At 43.7% G+C, this 21,501-nt stretch overlaps 1 protein-coding gene across 7 annotated transcripts in view; it reads left to right on the top strand.

The window, feature by feature from the left end:
- The window catches only part of ppfia1 (PTPRF interacting protein alpha 1), a 44,934-nt gene extending 24,142 nt beyond the window's left edge, over positions 1–20,792 (top strand). The window contains exons 10-31 of one of the 7 annotated variants that reach the window (XM_087842616.1): positions 308–391; positions 484–615; positions 793–855; positions 1,018–1,097; positions 4,016–4,166; positions 4,607–4,830; positions 4,912–5,143; positions 7,526–7,555; positions 9,533–9,657; positions 9,761–9,933; positions 10,041–10,134; positions 11,193–11,274; positions 11,376–11,576; positions 11,884–11,946; positions 12,682–12,708; positions 16,210–16,385; positions 16,600–16,697; positions 16,790–16,965; positions 18,367–18,435; positions 18,546–18,714; positions 18,879–18,943; positions 19,204–20,792. In XM_087842616.1, the coding sequence (XP_087698742.1) occupies positions 308–391; positions 484–615; positions 793–855; positions 1,018–1,097; positions 4,016–4,166; positions 4,607–4,830; positions 4,912–5,143; positions 7,526–7,555; positions 9,533–9,657; positions 9,761–9,933; positions 10,041–10,134; positions 11,193–11,274; positions 11,376–11,576; positions 11,884–11,946; positions 12,682–12,708; positions 16,210–16,385; positions 16,600–16,697; positions 16,790–16,965; positions 18,367–18,435; positions 18,546–18,714; positions 18,879–18,934 (2,505 nt within the window). In that variant the 3' untranslated portion in view covers positions 18,935–18,943; positions 19,204–20,792. Of the gene's footprint in view, positions 1–307; positions 392–483; positions 616–792; positions 856–1,017; positions 1,098–4,015; positions 4,167–4,606; positions 4,831–4,911; positions 5,144–7,525; positions 7,556–9,532; positions 9,658–9,760; positions 9,934–10,040; positions 10,135–11,192; positions 11,275–11,375; positions 11,577–11,883; positions 11,947–12,681; positions 12,709–16,209; positions 16,386–16,599; positions 16,698–16,789; positions 16,966–18,366; positions 18,436–18,545; positions 18,715–18,878; positions 18,944–19,181 lie in introns of all 7 variants that reach the window. The other 6 variants (XM_006808228.3, XM_087842610.1, XM_087842627.1 and 3 more) reach the window with 6 other exon arrangements.
- The last annotated feature ends 709 nt before the right edge of the window (positions 20,793–21,501 follow it).

Below are 21,501 nucleotides of genomic sequence, written 5' to 3'. Positions count from 1 at the left end.
TTACAGTGCATGTTTTTGGCTTTTTGTTCCTTTTAAAATATGTAAATGTTGGTGACTTCATCCTTTCGAAGGACCTGTTCTCATAATGTCAAACACAGGAAAAAAAGTATGTTGAACCTTGAAGCAGTACAAAAAGACTACACTGGGTCTTTTTTAGCAAGGTCCTTCTCCAGGATGGATGGTAGAGGGTTTGGGATAGTAAGGTCTGGCTTTAGAGATTTTCAGCCCTGCGTGGATTAAATACATGAAATCAGAGAAACATATTTGTACAGATTTGTAGTTTTTTCTCATTAACCTTTGTTTTCAGGCTGAGGAACGCCATGGCAATGTTGAAGAGAGACTGAGGCAGCTGGAGGCCCAGCTGGAGGAAAAAAACCAGGAGCTGCTCAGGGTGAGAACAAGGGGAAATGTTCTTACTGGAAGCTTGATTCTCATTGCATTGCTACAACTGTGCGTTGTGTAAAAATGTTTCTATTTTCGTAGGCACGGCAACGTGAGAAGATGAATGAGGAGCACAACAAGCGTCTGTCTGAGACGGTGGATAAGCTCCTCTCAGAGTCCAACGAAAGACTTCAGCTTCACCTCAAAGAGAGGATGTCTGCCTTGGAGGATAAGGTAGAGCACTTCTCTAGTGCCAAATTCTAAAGTTAGGCTGATGAACAAAGACGTCGGCAAGCTGAGGACACAGTATTCATAACTAACTAACTAAAATATTTGTTGTTCCTGTTAAATCTGTGTCGCATCACTCGTCATGGGTCATGTTAAGCATTTCGTATCATTCCTGTTTCTCAGAATTCCCTGATTCGAGAACTCGAGCACACCAAAAAATTAATTGAGGAGTCCCACCACGAGAAAGTAAGGAAATAAAAATCAAGAATTCCTCCTTTTTGTGTGTTTTTATATTTTGGGTTGTTTTCTCTAAATTGTTCTATAGCAGTGGTGTTTTTTCTCTTCATGGCTACAGATTTTGTTCATCAGTAGGTAACAAGAATATCTGTAACATGCTCTCTCTCATAGGAGCAGCTCTTAATCCAAATTGAGACTATGAGGGCAGAGAATGAGCAGGGAAGGAGCAGGAGCAACTCGCTACTGCATGGGTAAGCTAGTGAAATGATTGGACTTTTATATCTCGCTGGGAAACTATGAGGAACTCAGGTGGTTGCTTAACACTTTGTCCAGTGTTATGTCAAAATGTCAAAAAAGTTTCACATGTCATTGGTGATGGCAGTATGCTATACATGTAATGGCCACTTTATTGGGCGATATCTAGTGTTAAGGTCAGAAGTGTACATACACTAATTCTGGATAACGTGATGAGGTTTCACCCCAGCCAGACACCTTTGGCATCCATCAACAGACTTGTAGCATAACTGTGGATTCATATTTAACTACTTTTCTTGGTAGAGTTGATTTTAATTGTTTGGTTTCCTGCCACAGACTTTTTAAGCAGAGTCCATAAATTTTCCGCAGGGTTAAGGTCGGATGTTTGATTGATGGGTGTTATCCATCCAAAACAGGTTTGAGTATGTGTTTGGTATCACTGTCCCAAACACACAGTGATCCTAACTGTGTCCAAATTTCAATTGTCCAGCTGTTGATTTAAAGTAAAGTTGAAGAATTTAGAGGTACGGTGTCGTCTTCACTATTCCATTTAGTTTGTTCAATGTGCCAATACCACTGACGGTAAACCAGCTTTGAAGCACAATGCTATCGCCACCATGCTTGAGAGTTATTGTGCACAAATATCAATCTTTCTCATCCGACTAGAGCAGGGCGATATGACCAAAAATATTTATCACGATATACAATTGAAAATTTGCGATAACGATATAACTGACAATATAATTGACACTAGACAAAATACTTTACAACTCCTCAACTTTATTAGTGCAAAACGGGATTAGAAGGGGGAGAAGGGAGCCGGAGAGCGACAGACGGATTGGTGCGGCGGACGCTGCACCGGTCCGTCGTGGTGAAGAGGGAGCTGAGTGTAAAAGCGAAGCTCTCAATTTACCGGTCGATCTACGTCCCTACCCTCACCTATGGCCACGAGCTGTGGGTAGTGACCGAAAGAACGAGATCGCGGATACAAGCGGCGGAAATGAGCTTCCTCCGAAGGGTGGCTGGCATCTCCCTTAGAGATAGGGTGAGAAGTTCGGCCATCCGGGAGGGGCTCAGAGTAGAGCCGCTGCTGCTCCACATCGAAAGGAGCCAGCTGAGGTGGTTCAGGCATCTGACAAGGATGCCTCCTGGGCGCCTCCTGGGTGAGGTGTTCCAGGCATGTCCCACCAGGAGGCCCCGGGGCAGACCCAGGACACGCTGGAGAGATTATATCTCTCAGCTGGCCTGGGAACGCCTTGGTGTTCCCCCGGATAAGCTGGAGGAGGTGGCTGGGGAGAGGGGGGTCAGGGCCTCTTTGCTTAGGCTGCTGCCCCCGCGACCCGGCCTCGGATAAAGCGGATGAAGATGGATGGATGGATGGGATTAGAAGGGGCTCTGTCGACTTTCAGAAAAATCAAAGGATGATTTTAAGTGTGCCGTATTTTCCAAACAACACAGTAATAACGACGGCCCGCTAGCATGCGCTACCAAAAATGGTGCTTTGTTGTGTATCTGACGAAAGCTAAACCAGTTCCACCACTGAAGCTGCAGCATTTTTACAAACCAGTTCTGGTTCATTCGTTTCATTCAACGATCCACTTTCGCTCTTCTCATTCTGCATCGCCGCCATGTGCGTATGTAAACAAAGGCACTGTGCATGCGCGTTTTACCCATATTCTATCGCAATATTTCATTTTCCTATCGTTGCCCAACATTATACCGGTATTAATGTGAACGGTATGATACGGCCCAGCCCTACATCCGACTATAAAACCTTTCTCCAGAAGACGGCACAGTGACACGGTGGTTAGCACTGTTTTCACAGCAAGGTCTTGGGTTCAAATCCACCTGTTTGGGTTGTCTTTGGATGCTCATGCTGTTTGAAAATGCCTCATTAAGGTCAGAGCAGAAAGAACAGTTTGCTTTAAAATGAAAGTAGGAAAAGAGTAACACAACCAAGTGACAGAGAAGAACATCAAGAACACCCAGAATGTTGGACCCTGAAGCAGTGCAGCTAAAAGACCACACATGGTCTGATGACTCTTGATTTCTGCTGCAGCATTCAGATAGTAGGGTCACAAAGTAGCTTAAAAACATGAAAGCATGGATCCATCCGGCCTTAGAGCTATCCTGTTCAGACTGATGGTGGCCTAATGATGTTGGGAGTATTTTTTTGGGCGTAGTTTGGACTTCTTAGTACCAGCTGAACATTGTGTAAACAGCACAGCCTACCTGAGTATTGTTGGTGACCATATCCCCTTTATAACCACAGTGTAGCCAACTTCAGCACAAAACACATCATGTCACAAAGCTCAAAAACGTCACTGGCCTCCAGTGGCTTTAACGGTCACCAGAGCTCAATCCAGCAGTGTGTAATGCTATAAATAAATAAAGTATCAGGGGACAGTTTCCAGCATGTTGTTGTAAAAAGTTCTGGAGGTAAAATGTGCTCCAACCTGGTTCTAGACATGTGTAACTAACAAAGTGGCCAGTAATTGTATTTCTACCATAAAGCTTCATTTTATTTACTTAAATGTTTATTTTTATGTAGCATAAAATACATGCTTTGCCTATGACGATGGTGTAGCCTCTTGAACTGAACGTCACATAAAGCAGGTCATTTTTATCGAGGCTAATATAACAACCATAGTAATGGCCATTTCGTTCTGCACCAAGTTGCAGCTGCACGACTGCAACCTAATGTTCTCCAAAATCAATACAGTACAGTGTTGATATTAACAGACCGACCACAGACGCTGCAGGAACTGTTGTTTTCCCGTCTAATTTGTCAAAATGTCAGATGGCCTACAGATGTGTTCAGTCATTGACTGAAAATATACACTTGATGTAACCTCTCACTTAGTTTCCTATTCATTCATGAATGACTTTCTTTGGTGTGACTGTGTTTTTCAAGGCGGTCTCAGCTGGGCAGCACCCCAGATTTCAGATATCCAGTGTCAGCCTCTTCGATGATGGACAGTAACTCGGACCATTACGGCAGCGCTCTCGTCCTGAGACGGCCTCAGAAGGGACGCGTGGCAGCGCTACGGGATGAACCTTCCAAAGTGAGCTCACACCTGCAGACATAAAGCAGTTAAACGACAGATCTGGTTATTCATGTTTAATGAAGCCACTATTTGAGAACATCTCTTAGCTGTTTGCCTTGTACGGCTTTTTCTTTCTTTCCTGTTTCAGTCTAATGTTTGAGTTTTCTGACGCTTTTCTTCTTCTCCCCCGCTTCTTTGTTTGCTACTATTACGGACAATCAGCGACATGTAAGTCAGTGTGCCTGAGATAACAGTGACGGTGTCTGTGTGCTGCATCAATGACAAACACCCTAGGATCTAACTATGTATTGCTCTGTTGCCTGACATCCTCTCACATGCCTGCTGCCTGCTTTCTCCAACCCTTTTATTGTTTTCTCCATACTGTCTTCTTTCCTGGTATCTTTCTTTCCTTCTCTCCATTCTCATCCCCTGTTTTATACCTATGTGTATAAATGTAGGTGCAGACTTTAAATGAGCAGGAGTGGGAGCGCATGCAACAGGCTAATGTGCTGGCAAATGTGGCACAGGCCTTTGAGAGCGACATGGACGCCTCAGACCTGGAGGAGGATCGAGAGACGGTTTTCAGCTCGGTGGACCTGCTGTCCCCTGCTGGCCAGGCTGATGCACAGACCCTTGCCCTGATGTTGCAGGAGCAGCTGGATGCTATCAACAATGAAATCAGGTACCACTATAACAAGCACACACTTGTGCATGTAACCCCATTTCCATGTAAACATTGCCATATTTTCACCTTCCTTTGCAGAATGATCCAAGAGGAGAAGGAGAGCACCGCTATCCGGGCAGAGGAGATAGAGTGCCGGGTAGGCAGTGGCGATAGCCTTGGAGGACATTTCCGCTCCATGAGCTCCATCCCTCCGTCGCTATATGCTGGCTCGTCATTGGGCGGTTCTCCACCCGGCTCTGGCCACTCCACTCCGAGGCGCATTCCCCGCAGCCCCAACAGAGAGCTGGATCGAATGGGTGTCATGACCTTGGTAACTTTTCTTTTACCTTCCTGTAATGAGTATCACAATTTCCTAAACATACATTTTTTAAAAAGCCCTTTTGAGTTATACATCAGTGTAAGACTAATATTAATTTCTCTGATTACAATTCCTGATATTTTAAAGCTGTTGTCTTAATTTGCTGTCTTTGTTTTTTAGGATTATTATATAATTAAAACAAGACCGGCCATCAATGTTGCTTTTATGTTTTATCAGTGTGATCGTCTGCTTCTATTTGTATGCATGACTTTGTAACAGTTTACATATATAACTGCGCCCTGCCTGTAGCAGTATTGCTATGACCCCTACGTCACCCAGAGCTCCCTCTCCCATCAGACAGTAACTTATCTGCCATATGGTACAACTGGCTTCAGTGCCCCACTTCCAGCCAATAACTTTGCACCATACTTCCAGGTACCTGCCCATCTCCCCACAGCTCCTTCATTCCCTTCTTGGGTGGGTGCAGTCTGCCACTTCCTGTCTTCTGATCCTTTTGCCAACTTCAGTACAAACAGGGAACTTTTTCTCTGTGTTAAAACCAAATCGTGGCTCTGGGGTTTTGTATTTGTTTTTTTGACTGCTTATAAAATCATCAAATGTAGACATGCTTGTAATATTTTGTGAAAACCAAGGATTAGGTTATTATGTTGCCTCAAAGCCTCAGTTAGCCTCTTTTTAGATTATTATTTGGGCATTTTAGTCTTTATATGACACTAGAGCAGTAAGGGGCGGGGGGGCAGGTCGGACTTGAAGCCAGGCTTGTTTTTTTCTTTTATTCTCACTCACACATCTGATTCATTGACTTGTGTAAACACAGAGTAACAAAAGACACAAAGCTGTGAGTGTGGATGTTCAGGCTTGTCCAGGTCTCCTGTCAGTATTCAGTATTCCTCAATAGGAAAATCATAACAAGCACACCTGAAATACTAAGCTGAACTCCATATATTTAAAACCAGCTAGTACTCTTTTTCAAAGTTTGCTTTATTTTTGGCAAAGTGTCTGTATTAGGCTGCCACTTAATATCTCTTTGGTTATTTTTTAACTTAAGAAACAAGGTTCAAGATCCTGATTACATTAAAGACACAGACAACTGACTCTGTGTGCCAGCTGATATGACAAGAGGTGCACATCTGTTTCTTTGTGGCTTCTCTCCCTGCATTCAGTTTTGTATTGGTTCTGTGGAACCGTAAAACCACTGGTTACCCTGTTAACTCTGCAGCTGGAGTTACTCTCAGTACTTGCATTTGTTTGGTTGTTCCAGATGTTTGAGTTGAGTGTCCCTTTAACGTTTGTTTGTTTCTTCAGTGTGTGTTGAACTTACTTATACTAATGAAGTCGCTTGATTGCAGAGCAGCAATTTACATCTGCCCTGCTTAAAATCAGGCATTTAAACAATTCAAGCAGTTTATTGAAGTAATGCTGTAATACATTAGACATGAAGGGAGTCTTTGTCTTTGAGTCTGGCAGATCATGTCGTCAGTTTTACATTTATAAATCTTACTTGGGTTAAACAAATCACAAGATTATCATTAATGCATAACTAGACACTCCAAGAGGAAAGAAAACAATTTGGGTAATTAAATTAATTTTCTGCTCACCCATCAATTTCCTCTTCCCGTTTTCCTTTTATAGCATACGCTCTTCCCTGCTTTGGCCCCTACAGGGCAAAGGAAATGAGTGATTAGATACTTTCTTCCTGGGGCAGGAAAATTCCTGCAGAAATGTGGCACAGTGATGGTTTATTTGCTCTGCTAATGCCAGGTCTATGTGGAATGCAGAGGGGTGGGGTGGGGGGTGGGGGGGTCTGTCCTCCACCACTATTGGTGCAGAGTGGAAAATATGACGAGAACAGCTGTGCTTCATAAATTCAGGTGCCGTACAGTTATTGTTACACACACACACACACACACACACACACACACTATAGCATCACCTGTGATTTCAAATGCTGTGTAGCATGAGTAGTCAGTAGCTGCTTGGCATCTTCATTGATTTATCAATGCAAACAAATGTTATAAAAGCTTTTATCCCACTGAAATATTGGTGGCGGTGTAATTGTGAGCTAGACTGCACCCAGCCTACCTTGACCCAACCTTCAGCCTGGTTTTTGCAGTGTCTCCTCCCTTGGGTGTGGTGGTACTCCTGCAGACTTTAATTTCCCAAGAACTACCTTTCTTAATTGCACAATAAAAACAACAGCTTCTCTGAGTCTGCGTATGTGTCTCTGCCTGTGTGTGCGCACACGGACAACTGTTCTGTGTGTCTTCATGTGATTTTCTGCTCTTGTCTCTTTGTGCATGGCTTGATTCCACCGCTGATCTGTTGTGTATTACTAACTGCTTCTCTCCTCTCTCCCTTTTTGCCACACTTCAGCCTAGTGACCTGCGCAAGCACCGCAGGAAGGTAAACTAGAGACCTGCTTTCCCGAGCTCTGTGAGGGACCTGTTTGCTATGTAACATCTCCCACCCCCCAAGTTTAATCCCTAATGTTTACTTTCAGTTTCTCCATCCCATCCTTAAATCCTCCATCCGTTGGAAATATGCAGTCCTGCATGAAATCTAAAATCCCGTTCTTAAACCTCTAGAAGTTTTTAAATGCCTCAATTGTTTGTTTTTTTTTGTTTTTTTTTTTGGGGGGGGGGTGTAACAGTGCTGCAAATAATACGTTTCCTTTCTTTATATTGAGTTTTAAGTAATGTATTTTCTATTATTAAATCAAACACACGTCTGTTGCAGGCAATCTCCAGCATAACATTTTTGCACTCCTGGGCCTCCAGGCCAGCACCTCAGACTTTTATTGCACTTTAGTGTCATTTCTTTTACTTATTTTAACACTGCTGTGGTGCTTCACCTGTAATAATCAATCATAATTTATTAGTATGTAAGAGACTCATTCTTTAGAATGCGTCTGGTGGAATAAATGCTTTCTCTGACTAAAATAAAATCACCCCTGCATATTGCAGCCATCACAGCAACAGACAAGGATGGAGGCTCCTGCCAACCTGCAGCAAAGTTTACAAAAAGTTGATGGTGTACAAAACAAGTTTGTTTGCATCAAAACAGCTAGAGTTTTCACTTGTTCTCCTTTGAGTTTTTCTGTCTGTGTGAAAAACGGCGAAGGGATAATTTTCCAGCAAGTAGTCTCTAATGTGTGTAAATTAGTGTTACCCTCTAACTTACACACAATATAAAAACTTCTACAAGGGTTTGAGCTGTCAGTTGAGAAAGGATCATGACAAAAAACAAAATAAATCAGTTAAATTTGAGAAAAAGAATTGTTGATGCTTACAGAGGATGAAAATACAAAATTATTACAGTATTTTCAAGTTTCAAGAACTGGTGTGAGAAGTATCATCAACAATCAGAGACCTAGAACAACTACCAAGACATTAGTGAGTGACTTAGCCTAGTAGGAAATCTCAAAGCAGACGATGACTAGAACGCTGCATGGGAATGGACAGAGGTTGAAGACTAAGGAAAACTTGATTTTCTACAGAAGAGACACCTTTGAGCCAAATTGAAGGATGCTGAAAACAACCTGGAGAACGATTATGTATGCTGGAAGGGCCTCTTTTGGTCAGATGAGCTCTTTGCTTATGATTTGAGAAAGAAGGGCGAGGCGTGTGACCCAAAGAACACCCCCCCAGTAGTGAAACACGATAATGGGAATATTATGCTGTGAGGATGCTTGAGTGTGTCTAGAACTGGGAATCTCGTCAAAGTGGGAGAAATCATTACGGAAAGGTGTGACGATTTTGAACGAAAACCTCAAGTAGTCAACTAGTCTTCCAGTGTCTTCCAATACAACAATGACCCAAAAATATTTGGCTCCAGGTCAAGACCATCAAATCTGAAGAAGCTTCAGACATATAACAGGAGATCTTGGTTAGCTTTTAGTTTACGTTGTACAAAATACACTAAAGAAATATTTACTTACCTGGTGAACTGTTTAAGAAGTGCTAATAGCAGGTTCCAGGTTTAATTTTGAGGCAGGACTTTTCCCATGGATCCCTCCTATATGTTAATACCACAATTAGAATCCAGGATCTGTCAATCATTCTTCATTTTCCCTCCACATTAAAAACACTCGTAGCAACTTTGGTTTCTTTTTTGTTTGTTTTGCAGTGTTCATCACTTCGAAGTTCGTTCTCTTTTGGAGACTGAGTTTCATTCTCCTTTTTGCCTTTGTGAAATTACACTGCACACAGTATTCCCACTAAATAATTGATTGTTCACAGTCCTGTATCTGTTACCGATATCCAGTCTGTATGGATTGTTCATAGTCCACATACAGTGTAGCCTCTTGGTGTGTGTTATGTACAGTAGGGTTTTTTTCATTGTTGTTTTTTTGTTCCATTAATGTTTCTCTGTGTCATGCAGTCTGCTCAAGATGATAAGGCTACTATTCATTGTGAGACGTCACCCCCCACTACTCCACGTTCCATCCGACTGAATAGGGAGGTGGGCCACGCCGCTAGTCACGAGGACATCCGAGACATCCGAGGGTAAGACGTGCATTTTTATCCAGGAAAGATAGTTTTTGTGTTTCTGGGATTTTAAACATTTTTCTTCTTTGTCTATCTAATAACTTAACCCTTGTTTGTGTAGGCTGAGCAGCCTGCAGGATGGACAGGGCAGTAACCCAAGCAGTAGCAACAGCAGCCAAGACTCTCTCAACAAAGCAGCCAAGAAGAAAAGTATCAAGTCATCCATTGGACGCCTGTTTGGGAAGAAGGAGAAAGGTCGGCCCAGCCTTCCTGGCAAGGATCCTGCCAGCCAAGGTCAGACACTAGCAGCAGTGCTAAGCTGATGTTCTGGACATGTATGCTACTAATAGTGATCAGTTTATGATATAAGTTAGATCTCTGAGCTCAATGTTATGTTCTAGCTGGCACTCCCGAGGCAGAGAGCTCTCCGAAGGATGGCTTGGGTGTGGGCACCCTTGGTGGTCCTGCAGAGAAAAACAGGAAGCTACAGAAGAAGTAAGTGTCTGTATGACAGTCCCATCCCGTCCAATGTTTATGCAGAGTAACAAAGCGAATATAGAGGATAAAAGACATCAGTCTGTGTTGTCGTGCTGCATCCTCCTGCAGCCTCACAAGCTCTTTCTGGCTCATGTGCACAGCCTTTCGTTCCCACGGCATTTCCATCGCAGTCATCTCTCACATCTCCTGTTTGTTTTTTTTTGACACTTTCATTCTTAGTTTCGTTCAAGCAAATTGCAAACACCATAAATGTTTTGCTGTCACATGGCCCTTCAATAATCATCAGTTCATTCTTTCTCTTTATTTTTTTCCTCCTTTTTCACATTTTGTGCCGCCCCCACTCTCTCTCATTCCATCTGTAGTCCAAAGACTGGGTAAGTTGGCTCATGTTGCTTTTTGCCTTGCCCGATCTTCTCGCATTTGGCTTCACATTGACCTCACCAGTAACCCTGCAGACCCCGACCAAGTATCTCTTTGAATGTCTGATAGATTTTCCATGCTGCTTTTTATCCTGCTTTCCATAGTGGAGCATAACTAACAGGAATGTGTGTGCGCTGATTGTAGTGAGTGCAGGATTTTCCTATCGCAGTTTTCCTTTTGGAGCATGACGTTATGCACTACAGCCATAGGAAAAATGGAAGTTGGCTCTTTGCGTGTGTTCTTGTCCATAAAATAAACATTAGCATAGTTATTTTTTTTGTTCCTACTCTCCTTTATTTACGTAAAACTGAATTGTTACTTAATAACGTGCTTTTGGGCATTTCTGCCAACTCTTTAAAATGAATCTGCTAAACAGATGTGAGCTTGTTGATGGTGTGGCACACAGCTACATCTAGTGGAGCACTGAGTCTTTCTTGGGTTCAGGTCCTGTGTTTGTCCCCTCCCCCTTTCCCCTTTCTCTCTCTTTCACTCAGTATGCATGTCAGCTCATGTCTTGGGGTTTGTGTGTGCATATTGGGATTTTGTGACGAACATTTGGATCTGTGGCTGTGAATATTTTGGTCCTTGAGCAAGTGAACCACCAAGTTGGCTTTCACATGTATTGCATCTTCCAGGCATGAGTTACTAGAAGAGGCTCGCAGGCAAGGCCTCCCGTTTGCCCAGTGGGACGGACCAACTGTTGTGGTTTGGCTGGAGGTACGAGACCAACACAATTCATTTTAAAAGCAGTAAACTCAGTAGCATGTCTAAATCATTAATCCTGTTTAACTGTTGCTAATCTGTCCCCTTCTGGCCAGCTGTGGGTGGGCATGCCAGCCTGGTACGTGGCTGCGTGCCGTGCCAACGTGAAGAGTGGAGCCATCATGTCAGCACTATCAGACACAGAGATCCAGCGGGAGATTGGAATCAGCAACCCACTGCATCGTCTGAAGCTGCGTTTGGCCATCCAGGAAATCATGTCTCTCACCAGCCCTTCAGCCCCACCCACCTCCAGAACGGTACCCGTCAGTGCATTCATACCTGCAGCCGGACCACTGTGCAGATTTAACACGGATCAAGTCTTGATGATACTTTTAAGCACTGTCACATTCATATCATCTCATGAGCACGACACTTTTAATACATTAACATTTTGACTGCTTACATACTTAACATGTACTAATGCTTGAATCAAATTTCTACTTTCGTTTGCTAACAATGAATGAAACAAATGCTTCATAGTTTTTTCTCCATTTGGCTCTCTTTCTGTCCTTCACCACTCTTCCCGCTTGGTGCATTTCTGATTGGTTGGTGTCAAATGATCAGACCACAGGAAACGTTTGGGTCACACATGAAGAAATGGAAAGTTTGGCAGCCACGCCTCCCACGGTTAGTCTACCCTGATTGGCTGGGCACTGGTGGCTTCTCACATCTATGGTTGTGGTTGAGCTTTGTTTCAAGTTGTCTTCAGTATTGCCAGACTTCACTTATTATATTGGATGCGTCCAGTATGAATTTGGCTGCGTGCACGATCACTGAGTGTCTTGAAACAAAGCCTTTTTCGTTCCCCTAGTGGGCGACTTGTTTGTTGTTCTTGGATTGGGCTCATGCTCTTCTTTAGTCCTTGTACAGTATATGTATGTTTCACCTTTTATATAGCTTTCACCTTACATGGACATAGATGGAATACACATGAAGAACTACCTCCCACTACCAAAGTTAGATTGGGCTGTTTATGAAACATTGCCACTCATTAGTGGGTGATGTATAGCCAAAAGAATCAGACATTACACACACAGAAATGCTTCTGAACAAACTGTAATAGCTTCTCTTTAATAGATCTGGTTGGTCAAACCTTTTGAGGACAATTTAATGTCCTCAAAAGGTTTATAGGTTAATGTTTTATTCATATTTATATATACCTCTGATCACCCAGCGTTTGTATTTCCTGTTTGATGCCTTACCATTTGTTTGTCTGTTATTTTCCTGCTATTTTTACTGACTTGTTATTTTGTTTATTACTTTATACTTTCCACTTGAAGCTTCTCTAACCCCAGCACTGCACACTAACCCCTCACCTTTCTGTTCTTCTCACCATGCTCACTCTAACCATGCTAACACCAGGAGGATGACGAGGGTAGCTGGGCCCAGGTTTGCATACGTTCTCCAAAACCCACCTATTCTCACCTGTGATTGTTTGTTTGTTTGTTTGTTTGTTTGTTTGCTTGTTTGTTTTGTTTTTTTAAATTCAGTTATGATTGCCTTGTACTCCTTTATTCACAACAAGCACATTCTAGCACAGTTTAATTTGGAGCTTCTCTGCATACAGTTGCTACTATAGAGGTTTGCTCTTAGAGCGAAAGCAAAGTGCTCCAAAAAACTCCAGCTGAATGTTTATGTATCCAGTTTAGTTGAGCAAACACATGATCATATAATAATGAAACAGTTCACTATCTGCACAACAGCTGCTAAGAGGCGGTGCTGTAGTTCAAAGGAAAATAACAGTAAAATGAAACAGAGTAACCTTACACAATGATTTCATGCATACTAAAGAGCCTCTTTTAAATCTGTAGCGAGTTCATCAAATATATATATATTTATTTATAATTATTTTAAACGACTTTCAAAGATAAATCTATAAACATGAATAAATGGCTTTGATTATCTGCCAAATCAGATCTGATGCATTAAACTAATAAGCTGTACTTCAACATCAGGCACGACTAGGGCTACGTCCACACGTACCCGGGTATTTTTTGAAAACGCAGGTTTTTCTATGCGTTTGCACCTTTCGTCCACACGTAAACGGCGTTTTCGGTCACTGAAAACGGAGATTTTTAAAAACGCCGGCTAGGGTGGATATTTTTGAAAACTCAGTTTTTGCATTTACGAGTGGACGAGAAAAACGGAGAAAACGCAGCGTCAAAGGTGTGCACATTTTTTGACGTCACACTGTGCGCCACGTTATTGTTTCGGTGAAATGAATTTCTACAATACTGTTACTGTTAATTGTCTCTGCAGTGTTTAAATGCTTACATATACATACACAGTTACTGTCCCTCCACACATACGACTCGGTTCTGCTTCTATGCCCCAGCTTTGTTTACTTTTTCCCACAGAGGCTTCTAGACTTCTGATTGGCCAACATTTCTGCACGGTTAGGAATATAGCGCCACCTGCTGCTTTGGCATGTTCCTACCAGCGTTTTCCTTCATTTCTGCCTTTACGTGTGGACGGGATTATTTTTTAAAACGAAAACAGAAAATCTCAGTTTTCAAAAATACCCGTGTACGTGTGGACGTAGACTTAATTGTTACTTTCCTCATGTTCAATGCAAATAAATCATCCAAGAATATGCTTAATTAATATTTATCCATCCATCCATCTTCATCCGCTTTATCCGAGGCCGGGTCGCGGGGGCAGCAGCCTAAGCAAAGAGGCCCAGACCTCCCTCTCCCCAGCCACCTCCTCCAGCTCATCCGGGGGAACACCAAGGCGTTCCCAGGCCAGCCGAGAGATATAATCTCTCCAGTGTGTCCTGGGTCTACCCCGGGGCCTCCTCCCGGTGGGACATGCCTGGAACACCTCACCCAGGAGGCGCCCAGGGGGCATCCTTACCAGATGCCCAAACCACCTCAGCTGCTCCTTTCGATGTGGAGCAGCAGCGGCTCTACTCTGAGCCCCTCCCGGATGGCCGAACTTCTCACCCTATCTCTAAGGGAGATGCCAGCCACCCTTCGGAGGAAGCTCATTTCCGCCGCTTGTATCCGCGATCTCGTCCTTTCGGTCACTACCCACAGCTCGTGGCCATAGGTGAGGGTAGGGACGTAGATCGACCGTAAATTGAGAGCTTCGCTTTTACACTCAGCTCCCTCTTCACCACGACGGACCGGTGCAGCGTCTGCATTACTGCAGCTGCAGCACCAATCCGTCTGTCGATCTCCGGCTCCCTTCTCCCATCACTCGCGAACAAGACCCCGAGATACTTGAACTCCTCCACTTGGGGCAGGACCTCATCCCCGACCCGGAGTGGGCACTCCACCCTTTTCCGGCTGAGAACCATGGCCTCAGATTTGGAGGTGCTGATCCTCATTCCCGCTGCTTCACACTCGGCTGCGAACCGCTCCAGTGCGAGCTGGAGGCCCTCACCCGATGAAGCCAACAGAACCACATCATCCGCAAAGATCAGAGATGAGATCCTGAGGCCACCAAAGCGAAAGCCCTCCGCCACTTGGCTGCGCCTAGAAATCCTGTCCATAAAAATTATGAACAGAACCGGTGACAAAGGGCAGCCCTGGCGGAGCCCATCACCCACCGGGAACGAGTCCGACTTATTGCCGGCAATGCGAACCAAGCTCTTACAACGGTTGTATAGGGATCGAATGGCCCGTAACAATGGGCCAGACACCCCATACTCCCGCAACACCTCCCACAGGACACCCCGAGGGACACGGTCGAATGCCTTCTCCAAGTCCACAAAACACATGTAGACTGGTTGGGCAAACTCCCATGCACCCTCAAGTATCCTCGAGAGGATGAAGAGCTGGTCCAGTGTTCCGCGACCAGGACGAAAACCGCATTGTTCCTCCTGCATCAGAGGTTCGACTAGCGGACAAACTCTCCTTTCCAGCACCCTGGCATAGACTTTCCCGGGGAGGCTAATTAATATTTAGTATAAACCAAAACTTAGATCCTAATTCATTTTCGTGGTAAGAAACGAAACTTTCAGGATTTTATGTTATAGTTTTTGAAATATTCATGTTCAACAGTTGCCTCATGAAAGATGAAAGAACAACACATTTTATTAATTGTAAATTAAATATGAATTTCATGTTTCTTCATTAAATGTTCATTCAAGTTTTGGGCAAATCTGAGACAGCTGAGCAGAACAGTCGATTTGAGCTGGAATGATCGGTTTGTTAGTAAAATAAGTAATGACAAGGGGCGAGAGGTTTTTGTTTCGTTTTAGTTTTTTAAACATGTGTCTGAGAGGAGACGGGTCAAAAAAAATGAAGTCCACTAAAAGTTTACCAACCAAGGTGACACGTGACGAAAGAGCCAACAGTCAAAGCAATGTTGGAGCTTTTCAGTTGACCACAGTTTGCAGCAAAGTCAAAAATAAATACAAAGAAAAGCTGTGGGTGTATGTGTTAGCTTCCTTCACTCTATGTCAGCTTTCCTGAAACCGGTGCCACTGATGTGTGGAGTCTTTTCACAGACAACTTACTTCATGTTGCTTTGTGAATCAGGATTAGTCGACCTGATTATTTACATCCTCAGTGCATACACACACGTTTGTTTTGTCTTCCTTTGTCGCTACACAATAAAGAAAAAATGTAAAACATCCCTTCTTGGACTTATTCACTGTTGCCGGGCGACTCACTGGGTTCATCTAGTTGCTCAGCTGCAGAGTTGTCTCCCACCTTTTACGTTCTTAGACTTTCTTAGATATTTTCTATAAACTAGTCATTAAACAGGTGGAAACGTTGTTGATTATCATTCGAATATTTTCTTTTTTTTAATATATACATTTTTAATCAGTTTGCTGTTAAATGGTTAATATACACCTGCTGTAATTAGCCTCCACCACGCCTCCATCTTTTTAGCCCACTCTCTCAAACACCAGCTCAGTCTCCTCTTCTCTGACTGTAGACTTTGGCGTACGGAGACATGAACCACGAGTGGATCGGTAACGAGTGGCTACCCAGCCTGGGTTTGCCACAGTACCGCTCCTACTTCATGGAGTCGCTGGTGGATGCCCGCATGCTTGACCATCTAACCAAGAAGGATCTTAGGGGACAGCTCAAGATGGTGGACAGCTTCCACAGGTGAGACACAGATTCATTTTTATTAGCAGCAGTGAATATCTTGAAGAAACCACAGCCTACTACAATCATGCCACACATACATGCAACTTTGTCCTTTCTGCCACTAGTCAAAAAGAAATAAAACAGCTTACTTTGGGGAAAAAGACGAGCACATCGTGGCAGATTAACAACTAAGAGGCTCCACAGTGAACGAGTGTTTGTGTTTGTGCTACAGGAACAGCTTTCAGTGTGGTGTGATGTGTCTGCGGAGGCTCAACTATGACAGAAAGGAGCTGGAGAGGAGGAGGGAGGAGTCCATGCTGGAGTTTAAAGGTAACACATGCTTTTTTCTTTCCTCATTAAAACAACTTGGTGTTATCGTGCGTCTTTTAAAAATGGCACTCATCTCTGTTTTGTGCTTTCAGATGTGCTGGTGTGGAGTAATGAGCGTGTCATCAGTTGGGTTCACGCCATTGGTCTCAAAGAGTACAGCAGCAACCTTTGTGAGAGTGGCGTCCATGGTGCATTGCTCGCCTTGGATGATGCCTTTGATCACAACGCCCTGGCCCTGCTGCTGCAGATCCCCACTCAGAACACACAGGTGCACAAACACCAAATGTTTATGATGTTTCACCATCCAGCTGTTGCTTCTCATATTTGAAGGCCCAAACATGGTCACTTTTCTCACATGAGAATCAGTTAGTCCAAAAAATCCTTTGCTAGAACTGCAAGTGCATTCTCACTACTGTTTATTCGGTTGCCTGTGTGGTCTATTTTCACAGCTGGCATGTTAAAAACAAGTGTAATTAGACTGCATCACACACGTTTGTTCTTGTCTAAATGTTTCCAGATGTGCAAATGTACAGACCAGTTTAAATAAAAGTCCCGATCCATAGAAAAATAGAACTTCTGCAACCACCTCCTATAAAATAACTGAGATCTACCAGGTGCTTCAATTCAATTCAATTTTATTTATATAGCGCCAAATCCCAACAAAAGTCGCCTCAAGGCGCTTCATAGATACAGAGAAAAACCCAACAATCATATGACCCCCTATGAGCAGCACTTTGGCGACAGTGGGAAGGAAAAACTCCCTTTTAACAGGAAGAAACCTCCGGCAGAACCAGGCTCAGGGAGGGGCGGGGCCATCTGCTGTGATTGGTTGGGGTGAGAGAAGGAAGACAGGATAAAGACATGCTGTGGAAGAGAGACAGAGGTTAATAACAGATATGATTCAATACAGAGAGGTCTGTTAACACATAGTGAGTGAGAAAGGTGACTGGAAAGGAAAAACTCAATGCATCATGGGAATCCCCCGGCAGCCTACATCTATTGCAGCATAACTAAGGGAGGATTCAGGGTCACCTGGTCCAGCCCTAACTATATGCTTTAGCAAAAAGGAAAGTTTGAAGCCTAATCTTAAAAGTAGAGATAGTGTCTGTCTCCTGAATCCAAACTGGAAGCTGGTTCCACAGAAGAGGGGCCTGAAAACTGAAGGCTCTGCCTCCCATTCTACTTTTAAATACTCTAGGAACAACAAGTTCCTAGAGTGTGTTTAAGGTGCTTAAAGGTACCTGTTAGTTACTCATTGCTTGCTTGGGCCAATGGGCTCTTCCCAAAGACCTTAAGCTTTGAGTTTGGTGCAGCGCCCGGGACATACAAAGGAAAGTGATCTACATTTATATACATTTAAATTTTACTTGCAAAATGGGGTTTTTGTGTTTTTTGTCAAACCATTGAGATAAGTGGCACTGTGCTCCATGTGTAAATGCAGTGCTGGTGTCAGCCTGACATGAGTGACCTGTGGGTTACATCTGAAAGCGCATAATTATATAGGAAGTTGCATGAAAACGGGAACTGCACGAAATGGGTTTTGATGACAGAAACGAGAGATTTAGTGTGGACCAAAGTTCATTTCAGATCAGCTGCTCAGCAGACAGGAGGAGGAGGACAGTGCAGGTCTTCTGTTAATCTCATTCTTCTTCTTTTCCTTCCTCTGTAGGCCCGGGCCACTCTTGAGCGTGAATACAGCAGTCTGCTGGCGATGGGCACAGACAGGAGAATGGAAGAGGTGACAAACACGGACATTTGTTGACTCCGCTAAGTAACAATAAGAATATCTGTGGACTAAAAACGTCTTCTGTCTTTCCCCCCTTTTCTCTTTACCTCATCATATTTGAGGATGATGATAAGAACTTCCGCCGTGCTCCCTCATGGAGAAAGAAGTTCAGGCCCAAAGACATGAGGGGGATGTCATTGGGTGCATCAGATACCCTGCCTGCCAACTTCCGAGTTACCAGCAGTAGTGCGGCATCTCCCTCGACTCAGCCAAAGAGGAGCCCGATGGATGGTAAGCAGAGAGAGCGGCGTCAGTGTGCGCATGGTGTGTGTGAGACGCTCTGTCGATGCTTAACATCTCCTCACGTGCACTCGCTTCTTTTTGGTTGGCTTTGTGATGATGCTGTGACTAACGGCATGTCTTTGCATGTGATTTCTGCCTACGTGGAAATACAGGAAGTCAGTCTATACAGAGGCTGGACACTGCCACAGTCAGGACCTACTCTTGTTAACACACAACGGTAAGACCGCACATGTCTTAATGATGAAATCCTCAAATCAGAGACGTGTATGGCTATTTCTTCACTGCTGAACTGCTCCTCTGTGCAAGCAGAAGCAGCTTTCTCGTACTGGAGGTCTCTGCTCTAACGCACGTTTTGCGCATCTCTTTCCTGTTTCTCCCCCATCTCAACCCATCCACCCACCTCTCGGCTTCTGCTTCCCTCTCACGTCCGGTGATCTCTCGCATTCCCTTCTCAGTTTATCCTCATTATTTCTATAGGTAACCGCTGGTCAGAGGATGAAGGGGAATTCCCTGCATTCAAGACCAGGATGATGAACTGAAATAACTTGCAAGGACCCTACAAAGATATTTTGCTTCTTGCTGACATCACAGAAAGACTTTACTCACTAATTTCAGTATCCCTAGAAGAGCTTTTCTAGATTTATCTACATTTGTTATTATATATTTATGTAAACCAATGGGATTGTTGATTTTAGAATTTCTATGTAACCCCTTTTTGCCTCTCCTCTTAATCACCCCCCACCTTTTTTTGTTTTTAATAAAAGCAACATTTCTCCACTGTGCCCGCATTAAGCTCAACTCTCAGATGTATGTAACTGAATATTTCAACAATCTGGAGTTTGTATATTTCTACCAACAGACATTTCATCTAATCTTTTTTTATAATTCTGATTCAATTGAACAGATGTATGTTTTTGTCTCTCATGTTTGATTTGAATTCTAATCAATGAATTAATTCTCAAGTGACTTGGATACGTGATATAACTTAATTCATATCTTTGCCCTTTTTAACTGTTGTAATATTAGTAGCTTATTACTTGTGATTTTGTGTAAATGCAGCTCGTAGGTCAGTGGATGTGTGAATATCAGAGAAATTGCTGGAGTCGTCAAACCGTTTCACAAACTGCTCAACACTGTGAGTCCTCCATCGGTATTCAAATAACTGCTGGCAAGCCCAGGCGATGGTGACAACACATATCATGTGAAACGCAATATATTTCTCTCTTGTCTGTTTATTTTCCATACCTGTGATACCAAAATGAAACTCTTAAAGAATTAAAGCCATATAATTGTAGCAAGAATAAAAACTACAGAGGGCTACATTTGGATGCAAGTTAAAAAAAAACAGATTTCCAGGTTCTCTGCAGTTTACCTTGCATGCAGAATCCACTCCGCTTATATGCACGCTTGCCACCCAATTTATCCCTTTAATGAAATCTTCCTCACCTCTGGAGAAATGCTCACTCGTGCAGAAGAACTTTAAACAAATGTGTGGATGACTCCAAAGTGTGGAAACTCCTTCAACGGACCAACTTCACTGAGGCCTCAGTCGATCCCCACTGTCACCAGAACCCCCTGATGGTGGTGCAGTCCACCAGCAGCCCTTTTTTAAAAACACTCTGTACAAAGATTTTATATCAAGCCTTACTGTTTAACTCCTCGCTGTCGTCTCTTCTTATTTATTATTACTCATTCGTGTTTTGTGGCGTCAGTAATGCTTCCAGAGCTACGTCTGAATGTTGCAGTGCTACTTATGTTTTTCCGTCTACACTCACAACACGGGTTCCAGCATAAGCCTTTGTGGCAAATGAGTCGGAACCGGAGACTTTTCTTTTCACTCTACATGTAGTTGAAGCTGACATTAGAAATGTTTTTTTGTTTGTGATTTAGCCATTTATGCACAATGCAAATCATGTTGCTGTTTTTATTCCTGCTCTTCCTGATGAATCTTCTGATCTTGTAACAATGATGTACAGTCTGAGTACTTATAAACTATTTTTATCACAGTATTATTTATTGCTTACTTTCAATAAAATACTGAAACCTATTTTCCACTGCAAATAAAAGACTGAAGAGTTGTCTTTTCTGCTCCTCCTGTGGTGGACAGACGGTGTCCTTTAACAAAAGTATCCACGAGACTTAGTAATGTCTTTTTTATTATTATTATTGGATTGATACATTTCCAAAACCTTTCTGCCATCCATCTTCTCCCACATTTCTGGGGCCAGGCTGCGAGGGCAGCAGCCTTAACAGCCCATAACACTTTCTCCCCGGCCACCACTTCCAGCTTGTCCGGGGGAACACCAAGGCGTTTCCAGGCCAGCTGAGAGATACAATCTCTCCAGCATGTCCTGGATCTGCCCTGGACCCTCCTCCCGGTGGGACATGCCCAGAACACCTCACCCAGAAGGCGCCCAGGAAAATTGCAAATCGCTACCTTATCGTGGTGGAGGGGTTTGTGTGTCCCAGGGATCCCAGGGGCTATGTAGTCCGTCGGGGCTTTTGTTCGGTGGTAGGGCCTCCTATGGTGTGGGACCCCTATGAGTAGAACATCAAGGGAACAGTTCACCCTGCCCAGGATAGGCTTACTGAGGCCCTACCCTGGAGCGTGCCTGATGGCGAGCGTCTGGTGGCTGGGCCTTAGTCCATGGGCCCTGGCCGGACACAGCCCAAAAAAGGGACATGGGTCCATCCTCCTGGAGGCCCACCACCCGCATTAGGCACTGTAGGGGTCGGGTGCATTGTGTGCCAGGTGGGGGCTAGGAGTGGAGGCCC

Source organism: Neolamprologus brichardi, chromosome 1 (assembly GCF_056152115.1).
Source record: "Neolamprologus brichardi isolate AB-2024 chromosome 1, ASM5615211v1, whole genome shotgun sequence".
Lineage (NCBI taxonomy): Eukaryota > Metazoa > Chordata > Actinopteri > Cichliformes > Cichlidae > Neolamprologus > Neolamprologus brichardi.
This window is presented reverse-complemented; position numbering and strand designations above follow the sequence as displayed.